At 27.0% G+C, this 27,528-nt stretch overlaps 2 protein-coding genes across 3 annotated transcripts in view; both read right to left on the minus strand.

Moving 5' to 3' along the window:
* Sec71 (ADP ribosylation factor guanine nucleotide exchange factor Sec71) overlaps positions 1–27,528 on the minus strand; it is a 135,416-nt gene that overhangs the window by 69,689 nt on the left and 38,199 nt on the right. For both annotated transcript variants that reach the window (XM_067270118.1, XM_067270117.1), the window contains exons 9-20: positions 27,185–27,419; positions 26,667–26,766; positions 23,803–23,903; positions 21,844–21,991; positions 15,396–15,594; positions 15,213–15,324; positions 11,717–11,751; positions 11,458–11,628; positions 7,530–7,614; positions 7,290–7,449; positions 4,654–4,805; positions 3,174–3,302 (exon numbers count right to left, since the gene is read on the minus strand). In XM_067270118.1, the coding sequence (XP_067126219.1) occupies positions 3,174–3,302; positions 4,654–4,805; positions 7,290–7,449; positions 7,530–7,614; positions 11,458–11,628; positions 11,717–11,751; positions 15,213–15,324; positions 15,396–15,594; positions 21,844–21,991; positions 23,803–23,903; positions 26,667–26,766; positions 27,185–27,419 (1,627 nt within the window). The remainder of the gene's footprint in view (positions 1–3,173; positions 3,303–4,653; positions 4,806–7,289; positions 7,450–7,529; positions 7,615–11,457; positions 11,629–11,716; positions 11,752–15,212; positions 15,325–15,395; positions 15,595–21,843; positions 21,992–23,802; positions 23,904–26,666; positions 26,767–27,184; positions 27,420–27,528) is intronic.
* LOC136975117 (uncharacterized) lies at positions 15,945–18,935 on the minus strand. Its single transcript, XM_067270130.1, has 3 exons — positions 18,115–18,935; positions 16,069–16,082; positions 15,945–15,967 (listed from the first exon to the last, which is right to left on the minus strand). The coding sequence occupies exons 1-3, from the start codon at positions 18,933–18,935 to the stop codon at positions 15,945–15,947; spliced, it is 858 nt and encodes a 285-aa protein (XP_067126231.1).

Below are 27,528 nucleotides of genomic sequence, written 5' to 3' on the forward strand. Positions count from 1 at the left end.
TCCCTCTTTTCAACCCTATATGTGGCAACCAACCGATCTAAACGTAAAACGTCTGATAATGCAGCTATGTCTCAACAAATATTCTCTCTTTGTTAATAGTACATATATAAATTTTTCGAACACTTACTGCCAACTATGCCAATCTGATGACTTTTCTATGCTCCATCTACTACAAAATTGCCAAGCACTAACCAAACTGCGTGAACAATATGACATTATAAGAATATGCAACGATGGATCACTTCTTGACTTTAAAATTAATCTAAATTCCATCAGCAGAAAGGATGCCTACAAAATTTATAACTACTTTGTTAAAATCACTGAAAAAAAAAAATTCTTGAAAACACCTAATAATTTGTTGTTGTTCGTTTAGGCAAATCCTTTATAATATTTTATCTTAAAGGTATTAACAGTGTCTTGTAATAAATCATGTTGGATAATAATCGTTACATAAATATGTAATGCGTATTTATAATATGTAAACTAATTCTTTAAGTAACACTTGTACTTGTACTACCCCCTTATAGGGAAATTTTCCCTTTGCAAATAAAATTATTATTATTATAATTTTAATTAAAAAAAAAAAAAAAAACATTATTATTTATTATTCATTAACAAATCTGTTACAAAAGTATTAATTTATTAATTTGTCCTTTAAAAAATTTTCCAAATATTAATTTCAAAATATTAATAAACTAGAAAAAAATTGGAAATTGTTCTGTTATGCAATCAAAATTATTTTTAAAAAATTCTAATTTAAAATGATAATATTTAGCATTTTTTTGCACTTTGTTCTCTTTTATTAATTAGTTTATTAACAGCCACTTTCAAATTAAACGTGTAAATGGTAATTGAGAAATTCACAAAAAGTTTTAAAAAATTTTATTGATGATAGATTATTAAAAATATTACAGATTTTTCTCTCAAATTCGTAATATTGCATTTTTAAAATCTCAAAATACTTTAAAATTCAAAAATGAAATTGATATTGTCATATATTAGGGATTTAGTTTGATCCCCTAGCATCTTGTGATGATCTCCTCCATGTTGTATTTTATAATAATTACTCACATAAACAATTAATATTTAGTTTTAAAATTGATCTGCAACTGTCAGTAAAAGACATAAATGTCTATAATAAGTGTCCAAACAATAAATAAAATTTAAAAAATACACTATGTGATCACAATTAAAAAATGACTGATTTTGAGTGATTTTAAAATACAATCTTATAATGCAACAGAACAATAAGTCTTAGGTATAATAAGACTTACTTATTAAGAGGGGTATAAAATATTTTCAGGACCCAAAATTTCCCCTGAACATATACATAATTATCATGAATATTATGGCACACAATATGAAATTATAATTTACAAATCAGTTAAATCACATAGGATACCTTCTTGCTATATAGGATATTTTCTTATTTTATGTTCATAAAATAAAATTCTTATCCAAACAAAATTACATGTTTATTTTAGTAAAATAAAATTACAAACAGCTAATAAAAACTACTATTATTTTATAAAACAGTAAAAAATAATTCTAAACAACTTATACTAAAAATAACTTACAAATTTTAAATGTAATTTTAAAATCAAATGTTTCAAATTACTCGAGATAATTTTGAAAATTTAATCATACAAATAAGTAAATAGGCCTACTGTACAATTTGCTGTACAACACTAAATTGAAAAACTAATGTAAAAATGTTTAAATTAAAAGGACATTTTAATTTAAGCAAGTGTCATCATCGTAGAATAGCATATATTGATACAATTATAACCTTGATGTAATAGTTCACTATTAGTAATAAAACTGAAGGTGATGCCACAAATAATATATTTTTAACATAGGATGCTATTAATGGACTATTTGATGTCCAAAAACTCAAAATTTATTTATGATGTCATATGATTTTTTCCTGAAAAATTATTTAAGAAATGCAAAATGAAAAACTGTTTTAGTTTTTGACTGACATTTTCATTATTTTTTTTTAAAAGCAACCCTATTTTTATGATGATTTAAAGTATATTTTTATGTTAATATTTCTCATTTTATACTAAATCTATGAAAAAATATGAAAAACAAAGAAAAATAATGTTTATAAAATTATGATAAAACTTTTATTAACTTATTTAATCAAGATAATTCAGAAAAAATTTTTAAACAGAGTTTGTTATTTTGCAAATTACCTATGTGGGGAACGAGCTAATATTTCATTCAATTCAAGCCAATGTAAAATTTTACCCATTAAACAATGTCAAAAAGAGTTTTTAAATAGAAATGGATTTTCTTTGTTTAGTTAATTTTAAAACATTGTTTCAGTTTCAGATTTTCGTAACGATCAAAACCACGCTTTTGTAAATGAGACCCATTTGTTCCTACTGCAAGCACAAAACTGTTTAAGTAGGCAGCAATGTAACAAGTGAATGAATTGATCAGAAGCAAAGTAAACAACATTTCAATTCACTTTTAAAACACAAAATCCCTGAAGTTTAGCAAATTTCCTCAATTAATGTCTATAGGTTTAGGCAAGGTGCTTTTTTTTTTTTTGATGGTTATTGCTGTAATATTTTATCTATCAGAAATTTCCACAGGACTACTTTAATTTCACCCAAACCTCATTTGCATAATTTGACATATTCTGCTTATTAAAATTAAAATTATTATAATGTATTTCTTTGATTAAATAAATTCAAGAAATAAACATTGAAATACAAAGATAAAAGTCATGAAAAAAATAATTATATTTCATTTAATATATGTATAAATTGCATGTTAAAAAATTTTACAAATTAATGATTTTTAAAATTCTTTATCATGCAATTTATTTAACGATTTGAAGACAGGTCGCCGGAATTGTAGTATTAAACACGAAATTAAAAATGGTGGTCTCTTTTAGAGCGAACTCAGTCTTCAAATCATTAAATATGAAAAGAACCATCGAACGAAACAAAATTACGAATGCAATTTAATCTCTTATCACCATTTTATTGGCTGTTAATCTTAAATCAGATTAACATTAAATCAAATTGAATAATGGTATTATAAAATTAAAGAAAACATTATAATTACGCTAATATAAATTATATAAATACATTTACACTTTTTATAAAATATTTTAATTTAAAATAAATTTCTGCTAAATATTAATATTAATTACTTACTATCATATTAAATATACAAGCTATTCGAATTGCACATCTAATTCCATCTAAACACAGTGATGCAATTTCTGGATCATCACAGTCTTGCAAACCAACACTGAAGGCTGCTAAGAAAGGTGTCCAAGCCATCTAAAAATATATAAAAAGATAATATATAGTCAAATAATAATTATACATGGAAATAAAATAAATTATATTTTACTTAAAATATAAATGACTACCAATTTTTTATTGCTTTATGGAGAATAAAAAAATAATAATATTAAAAATTAAATTCAGATTATTACAAACATATTAAATACAGTATAGTCTTAATTATCCAAGCTAATATGGACAAAGTACTTTAGATAATCAGAAACTTCAGATAACACAAAATCTTTGGCAAGAAGTGATTTTAAAACCACTTTCTTGTGGTTTGTCAAAGTTTTATAATGATTATAATTAAAATATCTTTAATATTTTTTAAAATTTAAATTGTGAGAAATAACAAAAGTAAATGCTTTTTGAAAGTTCTAGAGTCATTTTTAAATACTGTACATCTCCCAGCCAATATTAACAAAACAATCTATACTGTACTACCTTCTCTCATCTTTGCTGACAAAAAATTCTTACACAACTCATCTTGTATAATAAAGAACCTTGATTGAATAAGTCTCAGTTAATTGTGATTCTACTGTACAAAGAAAAAATACAGCATTTTATGTAATTTTAAAATATTGTTTGAAACCCTAAAATGAAAAATTTCAGTATTATTCCGAATTCATGATCAGAAATCAATTAAAAATAGTTTCAGATGATTAATCCATCTTTAGTTTTATGGAAAATTTCGATAAAAATTAATGAATTCTATAAATTCAAAAATATTTTAGATTCCATATAAGTTAACATCTAATTTCAAATTCTATCAACAGCCAACATTTTTTTTTTCCTCTTCTTCAATCAAATATTAATCCATTGAACATAAATTAATAATTTTTCCTTTATCTTTCGACACTAAGCATCTTCGACCCTCAGGCACAAGTTGTAATTAGTGAGATAAATCATTTACATTGTCTGTCACAGTGGAGTTTGATGTTTTTTTGGGTAGAGAATAGTGTAGTGTGTGATTGATGTAATCTGAATTTGCTTAGATGAGATTCTTGTTTTAAAATTTTTTCTGGCATGCATAATTTGTTTTTTGGTTTTCAACACAACAATGGAAAATTTCTATTTTATATTTGATTGTGTCAGAATATTTTCTGACTTCAACAATAGCTGAATTAATATTTGAATATTATTTTCATACTTTTAATTTGTTTTTTATACTTCAATTTGATTTGTCTCTTGAACATTACATAATTTTTTATTTTGAAAATTCTAAATTTATTAAATAATAATGTAATTAAGCAACTTTTTAAGGTAATAAAGTTTTAAATTTCAAAATAATAATTTTAGCCTCTATTATTAAGTCTAAAAATATTTTAAAATAATAAACAATTACTTTGAACATTGGGCGAACATGTTCTAAATGCTTAGCACAAGTAAATGGTGCTTGAACATGACTCACTCCTTCCATTAATGCTTTTGCAGTTCTTGCCATCTGTTCCATTTCCATGTTATATAAAAGTCGCCTTTTTTTCTCACTAGAAACACCTTTAAATAAAAGTTGTAAAATTTTTATAATTTATCATTTGTAAATTTAACATGTAAACATTTAGAAAATACCATTAATTCATAATAATTTTAAATTTATAAATGATACTGCAATCTAAATTAAATATACAAATAATGATTAAAATTAGCTCATGATTTAGAAAGTAAAAATCTAAAGATAACCTAAAATATAATCTGGAAATTATAACAATACTTCCAAATCTAAAATCCAGTAAGAAGAACAAAAACATTTATTGAAGAAGAAATATTTTCAACCTTTACAAAGGTCATCTTCAGGTTCTACTGGTAGAATGAAAATCGAACAAAAACAAAATTTAAATAACGTACGTTATGTATGAACATCACGTGCAGGAGCAGAGAAATAAATCATAATATAACAAGAATTACAAAAGAAAAAGCAACACATACAAAAAGATTAAATGTTTATAAATAACAAAAAGTCAGAATAAAATATACTCCAAAACAACTAGAGTACTGATATATAATGATAAGATATTAACATAATATATATACTAAAACCAAACCGCAACCATGTAATGTTTTGTAAACAGTTCAGTCTTAGTATATATATTATGTTCATATCTTCTTATATATTGGCACTCCAGTTGTTTTGGAGTATATTTTATTCTGATGTTTTGTTATTTATAAGCATTTAGCCATTTTGTATATGTTGTTTTTTCTTTTGAAATAGTTATTATTTTATAACATTTGTACACAATAAACATTATTTAAATTCTGTTTTTGTTCAATTTGCATTCTACCAGTAGAACCTGAAGATGGCCTTTGTAAAGGTTGAAAACATTTCTTTTTCAATAAATGTTTTTGTTCTTCTTACTGGATTTTAAATTTGGAAGTGTTGTTATATTACATATATCCTGTTCAGAATGGGATTTAAGCTAAAAGTTTTTGTTAATATTAAATGTTTTTAATATAGATTAAAATAACTTTTTAAAATATCCTCAAAGTATAAAAAACAATGCAAAGATTAAAATATACAAGATTATAAAATTTTTAGAACTTTCTGTTACATATCCTAAGTTATTAATTTAAGAACTGTAAATATTTCTATTCCATTCTTTTTAGAATCTCCAAGATTTAAGTTCAAAACAAATCAACTAATTTAAAACTACAAAAACAAATATCTAAAAGCTTGTAACTTTTAAGAATTACAGTTAATATAAAATGAAAATAAAAATATCACAAATAAAAGAAAAAATCAATAAACAAAGCATTTTAAATATTCAAACTATTTTCTATTATAAAATGTAAAATGCTTTTATAAAAATGTTTTACCATGATTTTTAATCAAAAATTGTAAATTATATTCTTAAACTTTAGTTTAAAAAAAGAAGAGAAGATTATAATTACATAATAGAACAGAGGAAATTTCCTGAAAGCATCATGTATGTGCAATAGAAAAAAGTTTAGATACTTATGAATATTTGTTTAAGTCTCATTATTTATTAAAATGAAAAATTAAAACTAATATTTTAATTTTTGTTTTATATTAACTGTAATTTTTTAAAGCTTTTAAAAAAATTAGAGTTAATATAAAACAAAATTTTTAAAAACATGTCATTCGGAATTTTAAACTAATTTTATCTTGACTTAATATAAGAAGAAATTAAAAACAAAAATAAAAAAGTGTTCTGAAAATTGTTTCTATGACAGTCTTTGAATACGTATTCTCTAAAAACTTCTATAATTTGAAATTCTATAAATAGTTCTATTTACAAATAATAACTATCATCATCCTTGTTGGCAAATTCCTGTTCAAATTGTAGATAAATTAATGCTCAGTAAAAAAATCTGAAAATCCGATGCTCTTAAATTTAACCTATAAAACTGAGGAAAAAAAATTTAATTTAGTTTTCAGTTGTCTGGTTAAAATTTAATTATAATAATAATTTTATGGATTATATTTTAAACGTGCAAGCTTACAATTTAAACTTTCTCTTTTTTAAAAATTTTACATTATTATATTTAAGCATTTTCATTTAATAAATAATTTAAAAATTTAGAAATTTTAATATTCTATTACATCATATTGTTTTGTTTGAAATTTTTGGTTATTCACATTTCATAATTATTCAATATATTTGTCGAAAGTTTTTATGCAGAACTGAAGCTGACAAATAATATTTAGAAAATGATTACCCAAGAAATTGTTTTATACTTATTTTGAGTTGTCAATAATATTAGTTAAATTCAAATAAAAATTGAGATAAGAAAAAAATATAGAAAAGATTACAAAGAAAATAAAACAATATTTTAATACTTAATACTGTAGTATATTTTATATACATAATGATAGGCAATAATTATGCTTTAGAAATATATAGATAAAAACAAATTAAAATATAAATAAATATTAAAGAAATAAATGAAAATTTAAAATAACACAAATTAATTTTAATAAATAAATAATAGTGATTATAATTTTAAAAATGGTAAACAACTTACATTGTTTACCACTGTATTTATTAGACGTCATTTTCATTTTAATTTCATTTCCAGCAATTTCATCATAAACTTGAGATAAATATTCTTCTGGCAAATCTTTACTATCATTAATTCCTCTATTCATTCGAATGTATTGCTCTTTTGTCATCTTATTCTTAACCTATTAAATCATAAATCTCAATGTTAATAAATTAATTATAATTAAATATTTAATTGTTTAAAATTATATATATGCTGTACCTGAGGACTGTGTAAATCTGTTGTTAACATAATGATAGAATAAGCAAGAACATAGGCTGTATCTGCACTAGCAAATAATCCATTACTGTAAAATAATTAAGAATATAATTACTTTCAAAGCAATTGAAAATTACCAAATATTTTATATTTAAACCTTAAAATAATAATGTAGAAAATTTTAACATAAAAATCTAGCTTCTTTATTAAAATACATTAGTGTTCAAAATTAAGGAATAATCTATAAAAGCGTATGTAATTCACAGCATATCTATAGAAATGCAATGAAATATATAAGTATGAAAAAGTCTATAGAATTTTTCACATTCATATTTCATTGCATTTCATATAAAAAGAAATTCTACTAAAAAAAGTATGTCATATATCAATTGTTATTATTCTATTATTCATCTCATATGCTGTTCTAAGTAATGACTATCAATAATGGAGAATAATTGGTATAATTAGAGGCATGAATATGTCAGTCAATCCCAGACTGAAGTATTCAAAGCATTAAATGTTATACAAAATGTTCTTTCAAGGGTCTGGAGTCAATTCAAACAAATAGGAAAGATTTTTCGCCACCCCAGGCCACAAATACTCAAACAACTAGATGGTTCTAATCATAACACAACTTAAGGGGATGACTATAGTTACATCATAAAAATTTCATGCCACACTAGTAACAGGTGATTTCATGGCCTAGGTCTTTATGTGAGAAGACCCCCCACACTTTTATCACTATCCTACATGCCAGATGAGGTCATTTTATAAGGAGCTATAAACATTGCTTTAAAATCCAGTTCAGTGGGACCATGTTCTCTTCACAGACGAGTCAGTTTTTCAGTTTGGAATATGCTGAAACAGCAAATTGAAACATGCTATTCTCATCAGAACTGCCAAAATTTCAGAACAACTTGTTTGAAAGAGTGAACATTGTTACTAAAAGAATTCATAATGATTCTTCATACTGTGTAGATTGTTAATGAATTATATGGTAATCAAGGATGATCATATACTGCATTAACATTTTATGTCCTCTTACATCAAATGCTTCAAACATTGCTATTCCTTCTTCAAATTGAATGGTTTCATTTACACAACATTATTGTGATATTATTCCATTTGAATTTTGTGAAGTCTTAACCAGTGTTGTGGAATTGGAGTCAGAATCTGGAGTCTGACATTTTTTGGGTGACGCTGGAGTTGGTAAAATTCTTTCGACATCTGGTGACTCTGACCTCAAAGTTTACTATTGGTAAAATGTGAAGTAAGAAAAATACTTTTTAATTAATTAGTATCTAAAGAAATTTCTTAGAAAATGAACACTTAAAAAATACACTTACGTAAGAACCAGATAACCGAAGTGGTTAGTATTAGGGTCGCAAACGTTTTCATAGCCCCGTCTGGGCTCTTCTTCAGGCTTTGTAGTAATAAATCTAGTAAGTGTATTTTTTGTATAAATTTCCGGTGTGTAAAGAAGATTGAGTATACATACCAATGCCGGCTAATAAAAATGAACACTTTGATAAATTTAGATACTAAAATGATATTAATCCTTAAAAGCCGTTTTATAGCAAAATTTTATGTGTATGTCACACAACATGCTCTATACTTTCAGAAAACAGATCTTATTAATTTAAGGCCCACCATTGGCCAAGTGGATAAAACCACTGAACACTTGTAGTTAGTCATGGAATTGTGCCTGGAAAGTAAACACTTATGGTATTGCATCTAAGAAAAAATTTTACTTTCATTTTGGATGCCATAATTTTTTCTTGGTGCAATATTTTTTTACAACTCAGATGTTTTACTTTGCATATCAATTGTTTTTTTAAACTAATTTGACTAATTAATTTTTTCACTGCTCTTTTATTGGTTTTGAGTTATTTATGACTATTATAGCTTCAACAACATATTTTAGTCTTAAAACACTCAATAAAAACAATGAAAAAATAAAACTGAAATCAAAGTCTAACTGCAAGAAACTAAAAGAGGTGGAGAAAACTGCAAAATGTAATTAATAGAATTATTTCAGCTCATTATTCACTAGTTCTTGGAGCCAATTGCACCCCTTAGTTCAAGATAATTGATTTTTCCTCCAAATTTCATATTTTAAAATTCTATTATATACTTCAGTTTAATCAACCATTGGTAGAAAATACTATTCCTGTTGTAACTGGAATGAGCGAAACTATTTTATGAATCAATTTATTATGTCATTCATCAAATTGTTATTTTTCGCATTTTATTGTATTTAAGTTTTTCTCTTGAAAATAATTAAATTTAAATCAATTTTTCATAATTAACTAATAAAAATGGAATTCTTTTAACTATTAAGATGTAGTGTGTTTCTTTATATACTCAAAAGTTTTTGTAAAGTAAATTTGTTACGAATAAAGAATTGACGCACACCAGAGTAATATACAAATAATCCTTTGAAAAAACCTTTAACCGGCATGAAGTATGATTAATTGTCCACGCTAACGTTTTCGGATCCCTCCTGGGTCCTTCTTCAAGCTACGTTTGTTTGTAATGATCCATTAAAATGAAGACCAGAAAAAACAGCTGGTCTTCGTTCTAACGGATCATTACAAACAAACGTAGCTTGAAGAAGGACCCAGGAGGGATCCGAAAACGTTAGCGTGGACAATTAATCATACTTCATGCTGGTTAAAGGTTTTTTCGAAGAATTATTTGTAAATTTGTTATATCCATTTTTTGATTCTGGCCATCAATTTTAGTACAACTTTTTATAGAGAAATTTTACATAAAAATATTTGGATACTTGGTGGTATCTTTCTTATAAAAGGAACTGTAGCGTGACATTTTCAAAAAGAATAAGGTCAGAATCGAAGTCACACATTTAAAATTCGAGGAAATTGGAATCAGACTTTTTGTTTACAGACTCCACACACTGGTCTTAACAATAAACTTCTATACAAGATTTTATGTAAGAAGAACCATGATTTGTATTACTTTATCTCAGTGTATTAGTCTGTTTTGTTGCATTTCCTTATGAACAATGCAAGTCATGTATGCTTTTGCATTTATTTTATAATAACAGTATATACTTTGTTTACCAATTTTAGAATTGTGTAGTTTCTCAATTTTCAACTTACATGAACCACAGTATTTAAATACTTAAGAAAAAACAAAATAATAAATTGTTAAGCATAACTATCAAAACTAATGCCTGCTAATTTTTACATTAAAACAATTCCCTTACTTTTTTCATAAAAACTTCTGTAACCTAATTTAAAAATTGAAACTTCAATTTAACTCATCAATATTACAATTTATCATAATGCATCACATATAATAAATAAAATATAATTTGTATAACAACACTGTTTTAAATTAATATTTCAAGAACTTTATAAAAATGGATTTGCAAACCGAGAACCTAGACTTAATTTTTATTGAAATTTATTAAATTTCAAAAACTTGATAATTACTTTAGACCCTTTCACATACCTGTTAAATCAGTTCATCTCAGATTTTTATATTTATTAAAAACCTTTAAGACTGAATTATTGGAATGTGAAAGGCAAGATTGGTAAAAAGAAAAAGTCAAAAAGAAAAAAAAATCATTGTTATGAAGAATAAATGACAAAAAATATTTTCTTGTTACTAAGATTTTACTACTTGTTAGTATTTCAATAAATTAAAAATTGATGTCAGTAAATTAATAGTAGAATGCAATATTTACATAATACATCATAAAATACTAATAAAAATTAAAATTTTTATAGAAAAGTAGATAAAAACAAAAAGATAATACTCTGAAAAAAGTTCTGCAGTATATAAATCAAAGATAATTACATTTTCATAAACATATTGAATCAAAATCATAAAAAAGCAAATATGTAAATCAAGGAAAAGACAAATACAGAATTCATTATATTTGCATAGAAAGTACTTTTCTTACTTTGGATTTGTCTCACAATATCGTGCTGCAAATTTTTCCATTAAACGATCTATTTTTTGAGCTTCTCCTGGCAATCTAAAACCTTCTAGGAATGTTCTTAATGCTGACACAAAATCTTTTCCAGCAAAATTTACTTGATCAACATAAGCATACATAACTTCTTTGTTCAACCTAAAAAAAAAATAATAATGAATTATATGTTGACTGATTTAATAAACAATTGCATCTCAAAAACTTTTATTTTAAAATTACAACTTACTTTTCATTTTCTCCAAGGAAATCACCTATTTGTGTCTAAAATTTTAAAAAAAGTATATATATATATATATATACCACTTTTTAAGTTTATTATATAGTAAATAGTGAAATATAGAAAGTTCAAAATTCCAATTCAAGTATGTGCACATAATAATTCAAAATATTACTCATAATAATTATACAAAATTCTACAATTTATTTTTCCAAGGTAACAGTTATTGTATTTATAGTAAATCTACTTTTATAGCTTTACAAATTATCAATAGTTTTAAACTATTGCACACTTAAGAATCTCCATTTATCTTTACGTAACAGCATAAAATAATATTGTTACACTTCAATGCATGCGATAATTCCTTTACAAGCAAACAGAAGCTAACAATTATGAAAACAATGAGGCAAAAAACCAGATATTCCATTGTGTTTCAAGCCATTGAAAGACAGTGGAATTTTTGTCATATATTTTTAACCATTGAGGAGTAACCAATTTACTGCTCAGTACATATGCTTCAATGGTGACATGGAACTAGTTAGATATGCTCCAAAAACAGATACAACAATTATTAGGTTTGACTACAATGTACCAAATAGCCAAACATCTGAAACCAATAACAACAAAGAAAAGAAGTCAGAAATTAACAAAACAAATGAAGAATGTATGTGTTAGAATATACACGGCAAAAAATAAGCTCAGACAGTCTGTGATACAGTAAAACAATGAGATGGATGTTGCAACATTCAGTGTTTATATATTTTCAAAAAATATCTATCCAGAATACTTTAATTAAAGAAGTTAGTCAGAAGACTTCCTTGTAAACCTAAAGAACTCACATTGCTATATATGCAAAGAAGATCAAAAATGCCAGGCTAGACAAAACAAATCATATCAGTCATAAAACTATTTGAAGTAAGAATAGAAATGAACTTCCAAAACTGCAAATGTGTTGTTGAAGAGAGTGATAAAGAGAAAAAATGTACTATCTACCTAGCATCAAGAGAGGAAAAATGTTCAACTGTATATTCAAAATACCAAATCATTTGACAGATTATAATGGACTATAATATGTCTACTATTTAATAATTAAATATTTAATAATAATAATAACTATTTAATAATTAAATAGTAGACATAATATATCCCATTATAATTACTTAATATTTAATAATTAAATATTAAGTAATTTTGCATAGAAGTATGAATTAGTCACCATATTTGGCATTTTGCCTTAAACCAAAAATCAGGTGAATTGATGCTTATATTTGATCAAACTACAATTCTTTTATTTATGCAAATCATTACACAGTTGTATGACAAAAATTATAACAAACAGATTTCAATATCAAAAACCTTGTTTTTATTGTTTATTTAATTATCATTAAACCTATCTTATCTAAAATTAAAATGTGTTGAATACTATATAGGTATATATACTATATGGGTCAAAATGGTTCAGCAATTGCAATAATCAAAATAACTCTGGTTACACCCAAGATTTAATTAAACTATAAAATTCTGAAAAAAGCTATGGTCTGAAAACAAAAATTTTTCTTCTTTCAACCTAATATATTTTTTTCTAATTTTCTATATTAAATTAAAATAGTTAAAATTATCTACATCATAATCTGTACAATTATAAAACAGTGAAAGATATAACTATATATAGTACACAGTGACAAATTAACAAATAATTTCAAGATAACAAAGTAACTTATCATAATTCATTAAAGTTATGATTATTTATTAAATTTGATATTAACAATATTATGGGTTAATATTCTATTAAACTTCTTTTGTTTCATATATAAACACATTCGATACATCTATGTAATGTGAAAAAAATATTTTCTATTAAGAATTTTCCACAAAATATTTATTGCCAAATCTTAACTACTGCACACTTAAGAATCTCCATTTATCTTTATGTAACAGCATAAAATAATATTGTTACACTTCAATGCATGCGATAATTCCTTTACAAGCAAACAGAAGCTAACAATTATGAAAACAATGAGGCAAAAAAGCCAGATATTCCATTGTGTTTCAAGCCATTGAAAGACAGCTTTTGTCACGTAGATCAGTGATCTCAAAAATAGGGTGTGCATACCTCTGGGGTATGCACATCCCACTTTTGAGATACTTGAGGGTACACTAAGTATCACTTTGTGTACCAAAATGTAAATTTGTAATTTAATTTAAATGTATGTACAGTGGAACCTCGGTATACGACCTTAATCCATTCCTGATGTTTTGACTTATACCAAATAGAACATATACCAAACCAACCTTTCCCATAAGAAGTAATGTAAAATTGATTAATCCATTCTCATGTAAACCCCCCTCTTGATATGATATATTAATGAGGTTGTAAAATAATTTAAACACTGTTTGAGCACATTAATAAAAAAATAAATTTTTATTATAGATTTTTAAAGTTATTACAGTATATTGTATTATATTATTTAAATCATTAAATCAAAATCAAATCAAATCAAATCAAGCTCTCCTTAATACTAATAATCTGTTTAGAAACTGATTTAACCCCTTTCGCAATGTTAGCAGATTTAATAATGTCTTTATTTTTCATGATTGTTGATATCATCGTTCTCAGAATACAGTTTGCAACAGTTAAATCTTGAACACGCATGCCACCTTCATATTTGTCAACAATCTCTTTTTTCAGTTCCATTGTGATTCTAGTCATTTTTTTTAGTTTTCTGTTGCTTTTCATTTGCCTTTTTGCAATTCATGATTAATAAAAATAATAAAATTTTACTTACAAATTAAAATCAGAAGAAATTTAACAAAGTTATAAACTGTGGGACCACGAACGTCTGTCTAGTCTGGTCTAGTACACCGATAGTGCTACTTGTTCATAGATAGCGCGTATAATTGAATTAAGTCATATACCAAACAAAAGTCATATACCGAGCAAAATTTGTTTCATCCAAACAGGACATATTCCGAATTGGACGTATTCTAAAGCAGACGTATACAGAGGTTCCACTGTATATTGTTCAATCTGTTGTTGTATTCCTATGTTAATCTCTGTCTTATTTGTGCATATTCTATGAGCTTGGTCTGTTGGAATCTTAAATATTTGTAAACATTGTTCTCATCCATGGATTCAATAAGGTCTCCTTATTACATGTTTTGGAATATGCTAATTCTGATAGTATTAAACAACTGATGATAATATCTATGATTACAATGAGCAGATTCTACTGTATATGAAAAGTGAATAAAAAGTTTATGCAAATGAAATAGTTTGTAAATAATATAAATATTATATTGTTCAGTTTTCAATTATACATCAAATTCAAATATGTTTTTCCAAAAGAATTTGATTCAATTATATGTTATATTTAAGCAAAATACAATACAATATTTATCAAAATATTAATCTTTAAATTCAAGTCAAAGTCTAAATAAATATTTTTTTCAGAAAATTTATAACAAATTAAAATTTTAAGGAAAAGAATATAAAAATAATTTATACTTTATCTAATCGATCATCAGAATGAAAAAATTCAGCTATATCCCAAGGAGTGTTCCCCAATAAACCATGTTCCTGTAGAAATGCAATTCCTCTCCGAGGTTTTCGGTGAAATCTATATTTATAATGCACATTATAGTAAATAAACAATATTTAACAACAAAAAAACATTTAAATAATACTTACAATTCTATTCCTTGTTCCATAATTTCTTTTTGTTGTTTTAAAACTTTAAACTGTTCAGGATTATCAGGTGCAGCATTATTTGTTACATTATAACCAGCAGAACTATTATTGGAGCTAAGTGAATTTGTACTTCCATAACTTGTAATTGTTCCTTTTCCAGAATCAATATCTTCTACTTGATCTTTGTAACGTTCATGGCCTAAACAGTATTAAAAACTTACAATTAAATTATAAAATTTAAATTATTTGGCATATAAATTCAGTATTCAAAATGTAATAATTTTTAAAATAAATTTCTTTATTTCAGGAGAAAATATGCTATTCTATTATATAAATATCTAACAAAATATCACTTTAAAAAAAAAATAATAATAAAAAAAAGAAGATTTTTGTGATATGATTTTTATGACTATAAATTTATTTAATTATATCAGTAAATAACAATAATTACTTCAGGGGTGTTTGTGGGACCCCAAAAAATCTCCTGAAACTTTTACGGACTTACTACCGACATTTTGGAGTTTCGAGAAGGGGGGGAGAAATGAAAAATTAGTTATGAAGTATTGAATGACCTAATTATAAAAGTTCAATGAATTACTTTTTTTGCAAAATTAATAACCATAAATTTTCAAACATATAAACTACTACATTTTATGTAAATATTTTAAATTACCTGAGTTAATTCTTTAACCCTTCATCACGCGCGTGCGCAGTCAAATCGAAATCACGCGCGCTCGGTCAAATCGGCACCAAATTAAAAAATTAATTAATAAAAATTTAGCGTCGAAAAACGGGTATTTTTACTTTAATCCAGTTTATTAATATGTTTGTAATCGAATTCAGTCAAAAAAGTTTTAATTTCATCATAATTTATTGATGATTTTAATTTTTTAATATTAGAAGGTAATTAGCATAAATTACAAAGTGTCGTGTTTCATCTTCGCTCCCGTTCAAGTTTATTGCTCTAGGCACGCGCCGATGTATGTTTTTAGTTCTACTGGTGATTAGGCTTTTATTTCAACCTCGTCCGTTTTGGTTACTGAAGATGGGGAGACGGGCGTCACGTGATCGCTTACCTCACATTTTACCACAGAAATTACCTTACCTTGAAAGTTTTATTTTTTTTTTCGATTTTAATTATTATTAACTATCTTTTTTTGATGGATTCTCATACTTATATGTGTTATGAAGTTGCAGATATTTTTTTTATTAAGTTTTACAAATTTATGTTTTTTTCTTCGATTTTTATATATAAAATATACGAAAATTCAAATATTTATTAAAATTTATCAGAAATGCTGAACTATAAGTACAGTGTGTTTTACAATACTATTGCGAACAGATATCGTCAATTATTTTATAAACATATTTATAATTTTAATTTTTATAAATTATTTAAATTGATGCAACGCGACGCGCTCAGAATCAATTAATTACTGTCGCGCGTTACTAAAGATGGCGATGGGACTCGATTCAATTACTTCTTCATTTCAGATGTTAATTAAAGAGTGTTATTTTAATATAATATTAAATAGTGTATGTTTATTATAATTAATAAATCTATATAGGAATAATATATATTAATTACTGACTGTATTTAAAAAATAAAAAAACGGAACAAAAATATAATAGAAAAAAAAATGTTTATACTACACGAAAATGTTTTTTACATCTATTCTATTAGATCTATAATAATCCTAACGATGGTGGACTTCACGCCGATCTCTGAATAAGCAAGAGACCAGATAATTGACATCCAGGCGATAAGTGTCGCCTGGATGTCAATTATCTCGTCTCTTGCTTACATCTATTCTACTTTCAATACAAGAGTTATATAAATAATAATTAAGATAAACAGTATAAATTGGTAATACAAATAAAATTATATTATATATTATTTATTTATACATTTAAATATTCATTTCTGTTATTCGTTTATACATTTTACATTATACAATGCTAAAACTTTATGTACATCTTGTATTGCAAAAATTATAATTAGCGTGTGCAAAAAAGTTAATTTTTTTATTTTCTAGGTTAGGCATACGGGGTTTCTTTCACTGATTTAGCAGACAGGACCTTTTGGATGCAGTATTCAACAAATGAACAACTTTTATTGATATATATATCAATAAATGTCATTCATTTGTTGGATACTTTATCCAAAAGGTCCTGTTTGCAAATCCGTGAAAGCAAGCCCTTATGCCTAACCCAGAAAATAAAAAAAATACAGAAAAATAGATAATATAAAAAATGAATACGTTCATATAGTGTTAACTTTCTAATTGTGTTCTTCCACTCAGGGAAATGTTGTGATGGTGTCATAGAACTTTAAAAAATAATTAAAAAATACCATTGTAAGGAATTAAATTATTTCCGGTCAAATTTCAATTTATTAGAAGTAATTCACTTTAAAATAACGCGATTATAAACAAAGAAGCGCGCGCGCCACCGCAGCGGCTATTTTTAGTAACAACGACTGGCGGGAAATTTAAAAATTGAAATCCGCGATAACGCGCGCCATAGTGCCGATTCGGCACCAATAATTAATTAAAAATAACGGAACGCTTTAAGCAAAAAATGAATAGCGCATCATAAAATTGAAGAAAAATTAGACAGGTAATAATTTTTTCAGATTTTTCGGACAATTAGAATTTTTACACGAACTAATTAAAAATCGATTGGTGCGGAATCAGCACTAGGCGCGTGACGAAGGGTTAAAAAAAAATTATCTAATTTCTGCTGCTTTTTTTTATTTTCTGATGTTTGTGGGCTTGTCTTTCTTTTGTGGTGAACTTCATAATTGCAGGAAGGTTGACTTTTATTTTCCTCATTTACAGTTGAAGAAATTTCCTCGAGAACTGCACATGCAGAGGTAGAAGCAGTTTGCTTTTCTGCTAATGTAGAAGGTTTTTCAGAGACTTTTATAGGTGACTCATCTGAAATACATGTTTTTAAGTCCTCTTGATATGTTTTCCAACTTCTGTTCATATTCAGTAAGAGATCTTTGTGAATTGGATCAGTCATTGGATTTTTTGAGCCATATTTTTCACATGAGGTTTCTTTAGAAGCCATTAAATCATATTTAATAGTCTGCACTGCATCTAGGGAATCAATCTTAAGAGAGGTTCTATAGTCAGTGACAAGTGTATCCATTAAGTTGAATGCACTTTCCACTAATGGGCCATGGAAGCAGCTAAGGCAGGCTTTGACCAATTTAGCCAATGTAGGATACTTATAATCATTTGTGAAATCATCTTTTAAATTAAAAACTTTAGACCAATATTTATCAATTGTACACTTGACTTGATTTCCACTTTCATCAGATGTGTAGAGCATTTCTTTGGTGATATCAATATCACTCTGGTATAACCTTATTTCAGCTTCTACTTTTGACTTTTCATTATCACTAAAAATATGGGACATAAAAGATGATAATTTTTCAAAAGCTAATATTGTACTGGTTTTACCTCTTAGCTCTGGATCTAATGCTGTAAAACTAATTAGATATGAATTTTTAAGGGGTAATTTCTGTTTCATATGCTGTGCTGTATTAGTATAAGCTTTCATCAGAGAAATTTGGAATTCTTTTGCTATTGGATGATTTTTTGATAATTTCTTCAGGAGAGTGGAAGCTTCTGCACCAGTAAATATTACTTTGCTAGGTAGATGGAATTCTGGATTTGTGACATCAACCTTTAATAAATCATTATAAGATGTGCACTCTATATTTTCTGGCTTCATAAAAAAAGAGAAAAATTTTGCCATCAATTTATAAATACTGGAATGTATTAAATGAAGCATTGGTTTTTTTGTTTCAAATAATTTAATATATGTGTTGAACTCTGGTAATACTGCTGAATATAATGCCATATGCAATAAAGTTTTGTTTTGCATAACAAATAACCCATTTAGTATTCTTTTTTTCCGAGCTAAAGCATCCTTTGTGAGTTGTTGGGAATGCAAGCAAGAATACACCCCTTCAACAATTTTTTTCTGAGCTGCAGAAATATTTCTTTTATTGTATACAGTTTCAACATAAGAAAAATAATCCCCTTTATCAGTTTTATCCAAGTAGTGAAAATAAAATGCAATAAGAGCATCCCACAGATCTTTGATTCTTTCTAAAACACATAAAATGTACACCCACCTATGGTCTGGTCTCTTCAAGGGCTTAAGTTTTTTAATGGCAAGGGATTCACAGATTTTGAAAAAATTTTCTCTTTTACTGCAGCTTTTCATATCAAAATAGATGTCATCAAACAAATCTTCTAAGTATCTATCAAAACATGAAGCAAATTTTTTTGCACAGTTATTAGCTGTGTGACATGTGTCACCATCAATATCTAATAAGTGGGGTGCTTTGTTTGATCGTAGTCTGGTTTCAACACCCTTTTTTTCCACGCATGGTGTTACATGAGTCCATTAATACACTAATTAAGTTTGCCCATGGAATATTATTATCTTCAATAGTATTAACAACTGCTTTAAAAACAGCTTCTGAATTGCAAGATTCCATCTTTAGAGATGCAAAATGATGAACTACAACTTCATTTTGATTGTTGTCATAAAACTGCACCAATATTGCCAGTATACTTTCTTGAGCATTGCTAGTACTTTCATCCAAATTTAGAGAAAATGGAGTCTCCTTTAAAGTTTTAATGATATTTTCCTTAATAGTTTTTGCGAGCCCATATTTCATCTTATAACATGCAGTAGTCCTGGACATTTCCAACGAGTTTAGTGCCGTCTGATCGCGGCTCAACTGTTTGCAGAGTTCAATTAAATTGGGAGCTACATTGAAAGAAAGAGAATTCTCGGCGATAAACGAAGTTATTAATACCTCTTGGCGTGCTTTTCTTGTCACTATATCCAATGGCCGAGCATCAGTCTCCAGTAAGTCATCAGTATTTTTTGAATTAGCATAATTACTTAAAGTCATTGAATGTCTAATGCACTTTGAATATTTTATGTGCGTCACAGTTTTAGAATGATTTGTGAAAGCCTTGAATCCTTCCCCACCATACTTCAGCAGTGAGTTACAAAAAACACAATATGCTTGTCCAGCAACATTTATTTTCTTGCACCATGTGCCGATGGTATCCCCATTACCATCTCTCCGTTCAATCCAATTCCACCTAAATGCATTCCGGACACCTTCTTCTAATTGTATAATATCACTATTTATATCGAGAAATTTCATAGTGAAATTCTCTTGCGTACATAAATAAAAAAATATTTCAATAAACAAAACGAAAAATTTACACGTGCATCAATAAATGAAACGAAAATTTTACACAGCGGAGAAAAAAAAGTTGCGAAGCGATCAATGACAAATAGCTAATACGGCGAAAAATCCCCCTTCTCTACTTATTGGCGCCACGCCAGGAGAGATAAGACCTTTGAACCCAGAGTCACGTGATCGCACATCTGGTCGAACGAAGTCTCTCCCTTTTTTTTCTGCCACGCCTACTTGCCGAAAAGAATCCAGAAGAGAATGTCCGAGAACCGGGGGAATGAGTCATAAAGGAGGATGCACGACCACACAAGCGGCAATCCGTTTACATTTCGGCGCATGCATTCAGTATTCAAGATGGCGAACGATATCGACACTCCGCTATCCACGTGTTTACAAATTTTGTTTTGTACCGTTTGTTTTATTTAGCTAGAAGATTTCGTCGAAGATTCGAATGAATATTTTGGATTAGAGATATCGTATTGGCAAGAATCTTGCTGAGATATTTTGTTGGATCGATAAAAAACTGATGTACAAAATAGGCTTATTCTTCGATTAAGATCTCTCGATAAAGAATACTATTTCGAGTAAGATTCGGTTGTTTTGTTCTTTGAATTAAATAATATATGATTACTGTATCTGTGTAGAATTTGTGTTAAATTTATTATTCTTTCCTCTTTATTCTGATGTTAGTTATCTCGGTTAACCGCGTCGAACTTTCCGCCATTAAAACACCACGTGATAGTATTTTCTCACGTGACTGCCAGACGAAATGTTATTGGTTGATAGAAATGCGTCTTGGTGGCGGCCACCGCAAAAGATAGAATTCGACCAACTTTCGCGGCATGAGAAAAGCGGCACGAAATAGACCTCCGCGGCGAGAAAAAGTGACGTCATTCTGCCGCTTTTCCTTGCCGCACCGCATGTGTGCATCCGGCTTAACTCGCAATAAGGAAAGAACAAAAAAGAAGTTTTTTCCCCCTTTTCACGCATTATCACTGCCTTTGGAGAAAGAAAGGAAAAGTTTTCACCACACACACTGACCTTGCGTTTTCTGCTTTCAAAGCAAACAAAATTACCCAGATCAAAATAAATAATTCATTATTATTCCTACTTCCTTTTGAACAACGATCCCCGGAATTTCCGGGTATCAAAGTTCAAAATCCCCGGAATTCCGGGGTTTCCCGGAGCACAAACACCCCTGTTACTTACCTAAATTTGCTTGTTGATTTGGATTAACATATAAATCTTTACTCCATTCTACCATACACTTTAAAACTGACACAAGGCACTCTAATCCTTTTATTCTCATGGATTTTTCCTGATTAATTGTGGCACCTAATTCCAATGCTTGTCTTCCCTGGAAAAAACAAAATTAAATGACATTACAAAATAAAAATAGCTTTTCATTTCTCACAGTAACTAGAATATCATATATTATCATGTTAGAAGTAATTATTTCAAGATCAAATGCTATTTCTGCTATTTCACATTTTTATAACACTGCAATATTTTTTATTTAAACAATTTAATTTACATTATAAATGTTTTTATATAAATAACAAATTTAGCATATTTTCCTTATACAATATCAATTCATTCAATGTTTCAATGGATTTTTAATACATTCTTTGATGGCTTTTGAAAACGTAAGATTCAGTTGTTTTGTTCTTTGAATTAAATAATATATGATTACTGTATCTGTGTAGAATATACTGAAAAATGCTCAACAGCATCCAACTAGTTTGTTGTACCCAATAGCAACATTAACAATGCCTCGAGTCAGCCATTTTCATAAAAAGATGGCACACTTCCACATCAGACACTTTATACAACAGTTTGTTATCAATAAAACATTGTCACAGAAAGTGATTAGGAGTGTGTTTCCTACCACTTGGCTACATTCTCTGGATCTTAATTTATGTGATTTTTAATTAGAGATACTTTAAAAAAATGTGGCTTATCAAGGACATGTCGCAAATATTTGGCAAAATATTACATATGAGAAGTATCACAGGCAATCAATTATGGTTGGCTGTTAGGCCACGACTCCACTAGCCGTAAAAGGGCCGTAAAACTCCTCGCCGTAAAAGCTTTTAATCACGTGACCATGATATTTTACGCCTGAGCAGGTCGTAAAACCAACGTAAAAGCGAGTTGAGCAGTGTTCAACTTTCGAAGTGAATATGACCGTAAACCGGTACCATCCACCAATCAGAAGTCAATTAAATCTAGGTCATCATGACAGTGCGAAAATGGCGGAAAACGAGTTTTCGTGTACGTTCTCTCGTGGCTACTCTAGAAGATCTAGAAAGATTTATCGAAAACATCCGAAAGTATTCATGTATCTACGACAAGAGGTATCCCGATTATAATAATGGATGCCTAAAACACGCGATATAAACGGCCAAAGGAAAATCCTTCAATTTAGAGGAGTATATAATAAAAAAGCTAAGCTTATAAATGCTGTATATTATCTTAATAATATAATAATAAAAGTCAATATAAGAAAGTAAAGATATTACTTTTACTATATTTGTAATTATAGTATAGAGAAAACTCGTAGAATATAATTGTCATCTTTATATCGATATATCACGTATACACCGTAATAGTACTGTCGCCGTAAAAAGCTTCGCTAGCCGGAACTCCACCGCAATCCGAGCGCAAACGCAAATAGGTCACGTGATTAAAAGCTTTTACGGTGAGGGGTTTTACGGCTGTTTTACGGCTAGTGGAGTCGCGGCCTTAAACACAGTTTAATGCCTTCAGGTTTTACATCTTCAGAATGGGATTGAGCATTATCCCTATATTGCTAGTATAACATGAGTGTCTTGTACAGATAAAATGTTTATTGTTTGCAGTACCAAAAGTATCAAAGTGATGAGTTTTGGTACCAATTTTTACAGAAATGGTTTCTACATGTCCTGAAATATCACCATATAAGATTTAGTTCAATTTAAACTGTTAATGTCTCTTTAGACAATGTTGATTACAAGCGTTTTACTTATAACAACTTGATATTACAATGTTTCCAACATAAACTTTTGTTGTTTAAAAATAATAATAGTCTGTACTTTCAAAGTTTTAATAAATTAATATTAAAAATTATTATTTAAACTAATATATTATTATATATACAGTTAAAAATTCAAAAATGAAATACATTACCTGAGCAATCTTTGACAAATCATTAACAAGCCTTTCAAAAATATTTGCAGCAGAAAGATCACAGTCATAATTAACATATATATCTACAACACTCTGTGCATCTAAAATATAAAAATTATACATACATTTATTAAAATAAAAACAAAATTCAGAATTCTTATATTTAATAAAATTTTATATCTAATCAATAAAAATTAAAATGTTCTAAATTTAAGTAATGATATATGGTGATTATTACTGTATTTTACGGACTATAAGACACACTTTTTTCTTCGAAAAATTGCCTCCAAAATTCAGGTGCGCCTTATAGTCCGTAGCGTCTTCTAGGTATTTTTTTTTTTTTTAAATTGCTTAAAAATTAAGGTGCGTCTTATAGTCCGTAAAATACGGTATATCCTTATATAACTTTAATAACTTTTGAATGTACTGTACACACATTAGAAATATATTGTATTGGTACATACATTAAAAAGTTAATTCTTAATGTTTTATTGAAATACAGTTAAAATTTTAAACTTCAACATAACAGTCATCTTTTACAACATATGCAAACCAGTTTTCTAATTCATTGAAAATAGCCTTGCAAAAGTTCATAATAACTGTAATAAAGTTAATTTTCATCACAGAAAAGATGCACTACACACAAGAACTCAGTTAACAACTAAAATGAAAACGTTTATAAAAACTGAGTAATAAATCATAATTCAGGAGACCACTAATCAAAAAGAAGAATGAGACTGTATAATTCAAAAAATATTTGAAGAGTCCACAATAATTGTCTAATCATTTTAAAACTACATTCTTTATATAAACTTATCAAGATTGCAGAAGCAATTTGTGAAATCACTGAACACAACTGACAAATATTTTCACCAAGTTAGAAACACAGTTTGCACAAAGAGTAAAAAAACCATAATAGTTATACATTATGTTATTATGTTGTACATTAAAAGTTTGACCCATGTTACAGTAAAATTTTATGAATTATGCTATTACCATATCTACTCGCATAAAAGATGAGGTTTTTATTCATTTTTCACAGCTTCAAAAACTTAGGTCATCCTATATGTGCGGATTCTTTTTGTTTTTGTATAATTTTTGTAAACTGTGTATTCACATTTTTTACTGGATTCTCACCTTCTGGTGTTTAAAAACAAAAGTATTTTATCTGGATCATTTGAATCATTCTTGTGTATTGTCAGGACTAAAGATAAATAGCAATAGGAAAAGCAAAGCTTTTGAATTGAATTCCAAAATTACACGGGAGCCTGATATAAGTTTTAATTCATTCCCATGTGAAAACAGATGATTATCTAAAAATCAGAATTCAAAGAAACTCATAAATGTAATCGATGAAAAATGAATTCAATTGTTAAGAATTGGCAAAAAAGGTTCCTGATTGTCCAGCTTTACATGAACAAATTATGTTGTCGATTTTACAGATTTTTGTGGGATAATGTGTGCATTTACGTGCATTTGATATTTTACTTGTAATTAAATGAAATAAAATTAGAATTGTATTAATAAATCTACTTTTCTTTATTTTGATCTTTAAAGTCACACCTCATCCTATATGCGAGATCGTCTTATATTCGAGTAAATACGGTATATACCATTTAACTCTTAGTATAACTTGGTATATACCATTTAACTCTTAGTATAACTCTAACATGTATACATTCAAATTTATTAAATTTTAAAGTTGCACAAGGATTTCATAATCATTCTGTATTATAATACTAACAATAACATTAACCTGTCCCGACAATTCTTGGATCATGACCTCTGACCTCAAGTGTTTGACCCGAGATATCTCGTTACAGTATCGGTATGTTTTTGGAACTAGATGTCACTAGTCATTATAATTTTTATATTAAACATAACTTCCAAAATATAATTTTTTTTTGTTTTTATATTTATTAATATATCTATTTTGTTTGTGAAAAATAAAAAAAATAATTTCAGATGATACAAGATGATACAATAGCCACGATTATTTTTTTAAAAACGTAAAATTTTTTGTTAGGCTTAACATCAACAAAAATTCAACATGGCGGCCACATGCAATGGAGAAAAATTTCAACATAGGATAGGTTAAAACCAGTCAAAAATCAAACAAAGAGAATCAAGTACTGGACAGAATTACTCAAAAACAAAAAATAAACAAATAACTACTGTATTAGGCAAGAGATCTAAAATTATGCTAGAACTGCAAGTCTTATTTTGTTGATTTTCTCCCGCACAATTATAGTCATAGTAATTTGCTTCAAAATGATGTACTGTACATGCAATTCAATAGAAAAAAGAACTTATCAAGACTATCTGTTATAACAATCTTCATCCATATATAGGCAATCTCAAAAAGAGATTGGCTATATATGAATGAACGTTGGTATTTAGATGAGTATTTACAGTATTCTCTATGCAGTTCATACATACTTCTGATATTACTTTTTTGAACCGAACCAAGAATTCCACAAGAATCAACAAATCAAAAAGGCTGTCCTAAAAAAGTAATGTAATAACCTTTTATTCCAATAGATTCAGAAATTTCTATAAACAGTAGAATAAGTATGTAAATGTTTAAGAAAAATGTATTGAAAAGAAATAAAAAATATAAATTTTTTCTTCCAAACTTAAAAGCACTTCACAATATACTTTTTGATAAAAGTATTACAAATTAGAATTATAGCATTTTCAAAAACAATTTATTAATTACTATGTTATTTATCGTTTTATGTAAACAGGTAACTAATTATAAATAAAAACTTATCTATAATAACTATAATAAATCATCTTTTCAAAAAATAAAAAAATTAAACATTTATATTTGTTTCTTTAATATAAAAACAATATAGTTCAACCTGCACATATCCTTGTTAATGCTTGAATTACCATCCATTTATGTTCAAAGGAACTGCTTGGAGTTTCCAAAATATTCAAAAAAATTTCTTTGAAAAATACCTAAAAAAAATATAATTATTAAAAAATTAAACTTTAATTAATACTTAGATTTTTGTAAGTAAATAATTATAATTTTAGAAATTTATCAATAACACTAAAAATTGTGATATAAGTAATCATATTAAACTCCTCTATATTTTAGCATTTATTAGAATGCAATATCAATTCTTGCAACAGACATTAAATCAATGTTTTATAATAATTCATTTAATTTAAAAATTAATTATTAAATTTTTTTCTATATATGAAAATGTTGATTTTGTTCATAAAAACATGACTTTTCAATAATGCATCCAAAAATCATTAGGAATATTTACATTATTTTACAATGAATAATTTCTCTATCATTACTATTACATCAATAAAAGTTCCAAGTTTCAATTATTTTATCACAAGACATTATAAATGTATAACTTACTTCGATTTGCATCTTTAAATGTGTTTTAAAATTCTGCAGTAATGCTAAAAAGATGGCAAGAGAAAGTTCAAATACTTCAGGAACCGATGAAACACCATTCTTTGACAAGGCAACACACAAATATTGTTTAATAGCATTGATAAACATATCATTTGATCTAAACACAGGTCCTGCATTTTGTAATATAGAAAGCAATAGTTGAAGTGATAGAATTTTTGACCGAAGTTCATGAGACCTAAAAGATATAAAATTATTTAATTAAAAATAATAATATTTACTAATAAACAAAAAATGTTTTTTTAAGCAATACAGTATGATTTTTTAATTACACATTACAATCAAAT

This window comes from Centruroides vittatus, unplaced genomic scaffold (assembly GCF_030686945.1).
Source record: "Centruroides vittatus isolate TY-2023 unplaced genomic scaffold, ASM3068694v2 contig_364, whole genome shotgun sequence".
NCBI lineage: Eukaryota > Metazoa > Arthropoda > Arachnida > Scorpiones > Buthidae > Centruroides > Centruroides vittatus.

What these genes read in the sequence shown, in the direction of transcription:
- LOC136975117 (XM_067270130.1), bottom strand. Translation starts at nt 18,935, where the DNA reads ATGAAACAGAAATTACCCCTTAAAAATTCATATCTAATTAGTTTTACA.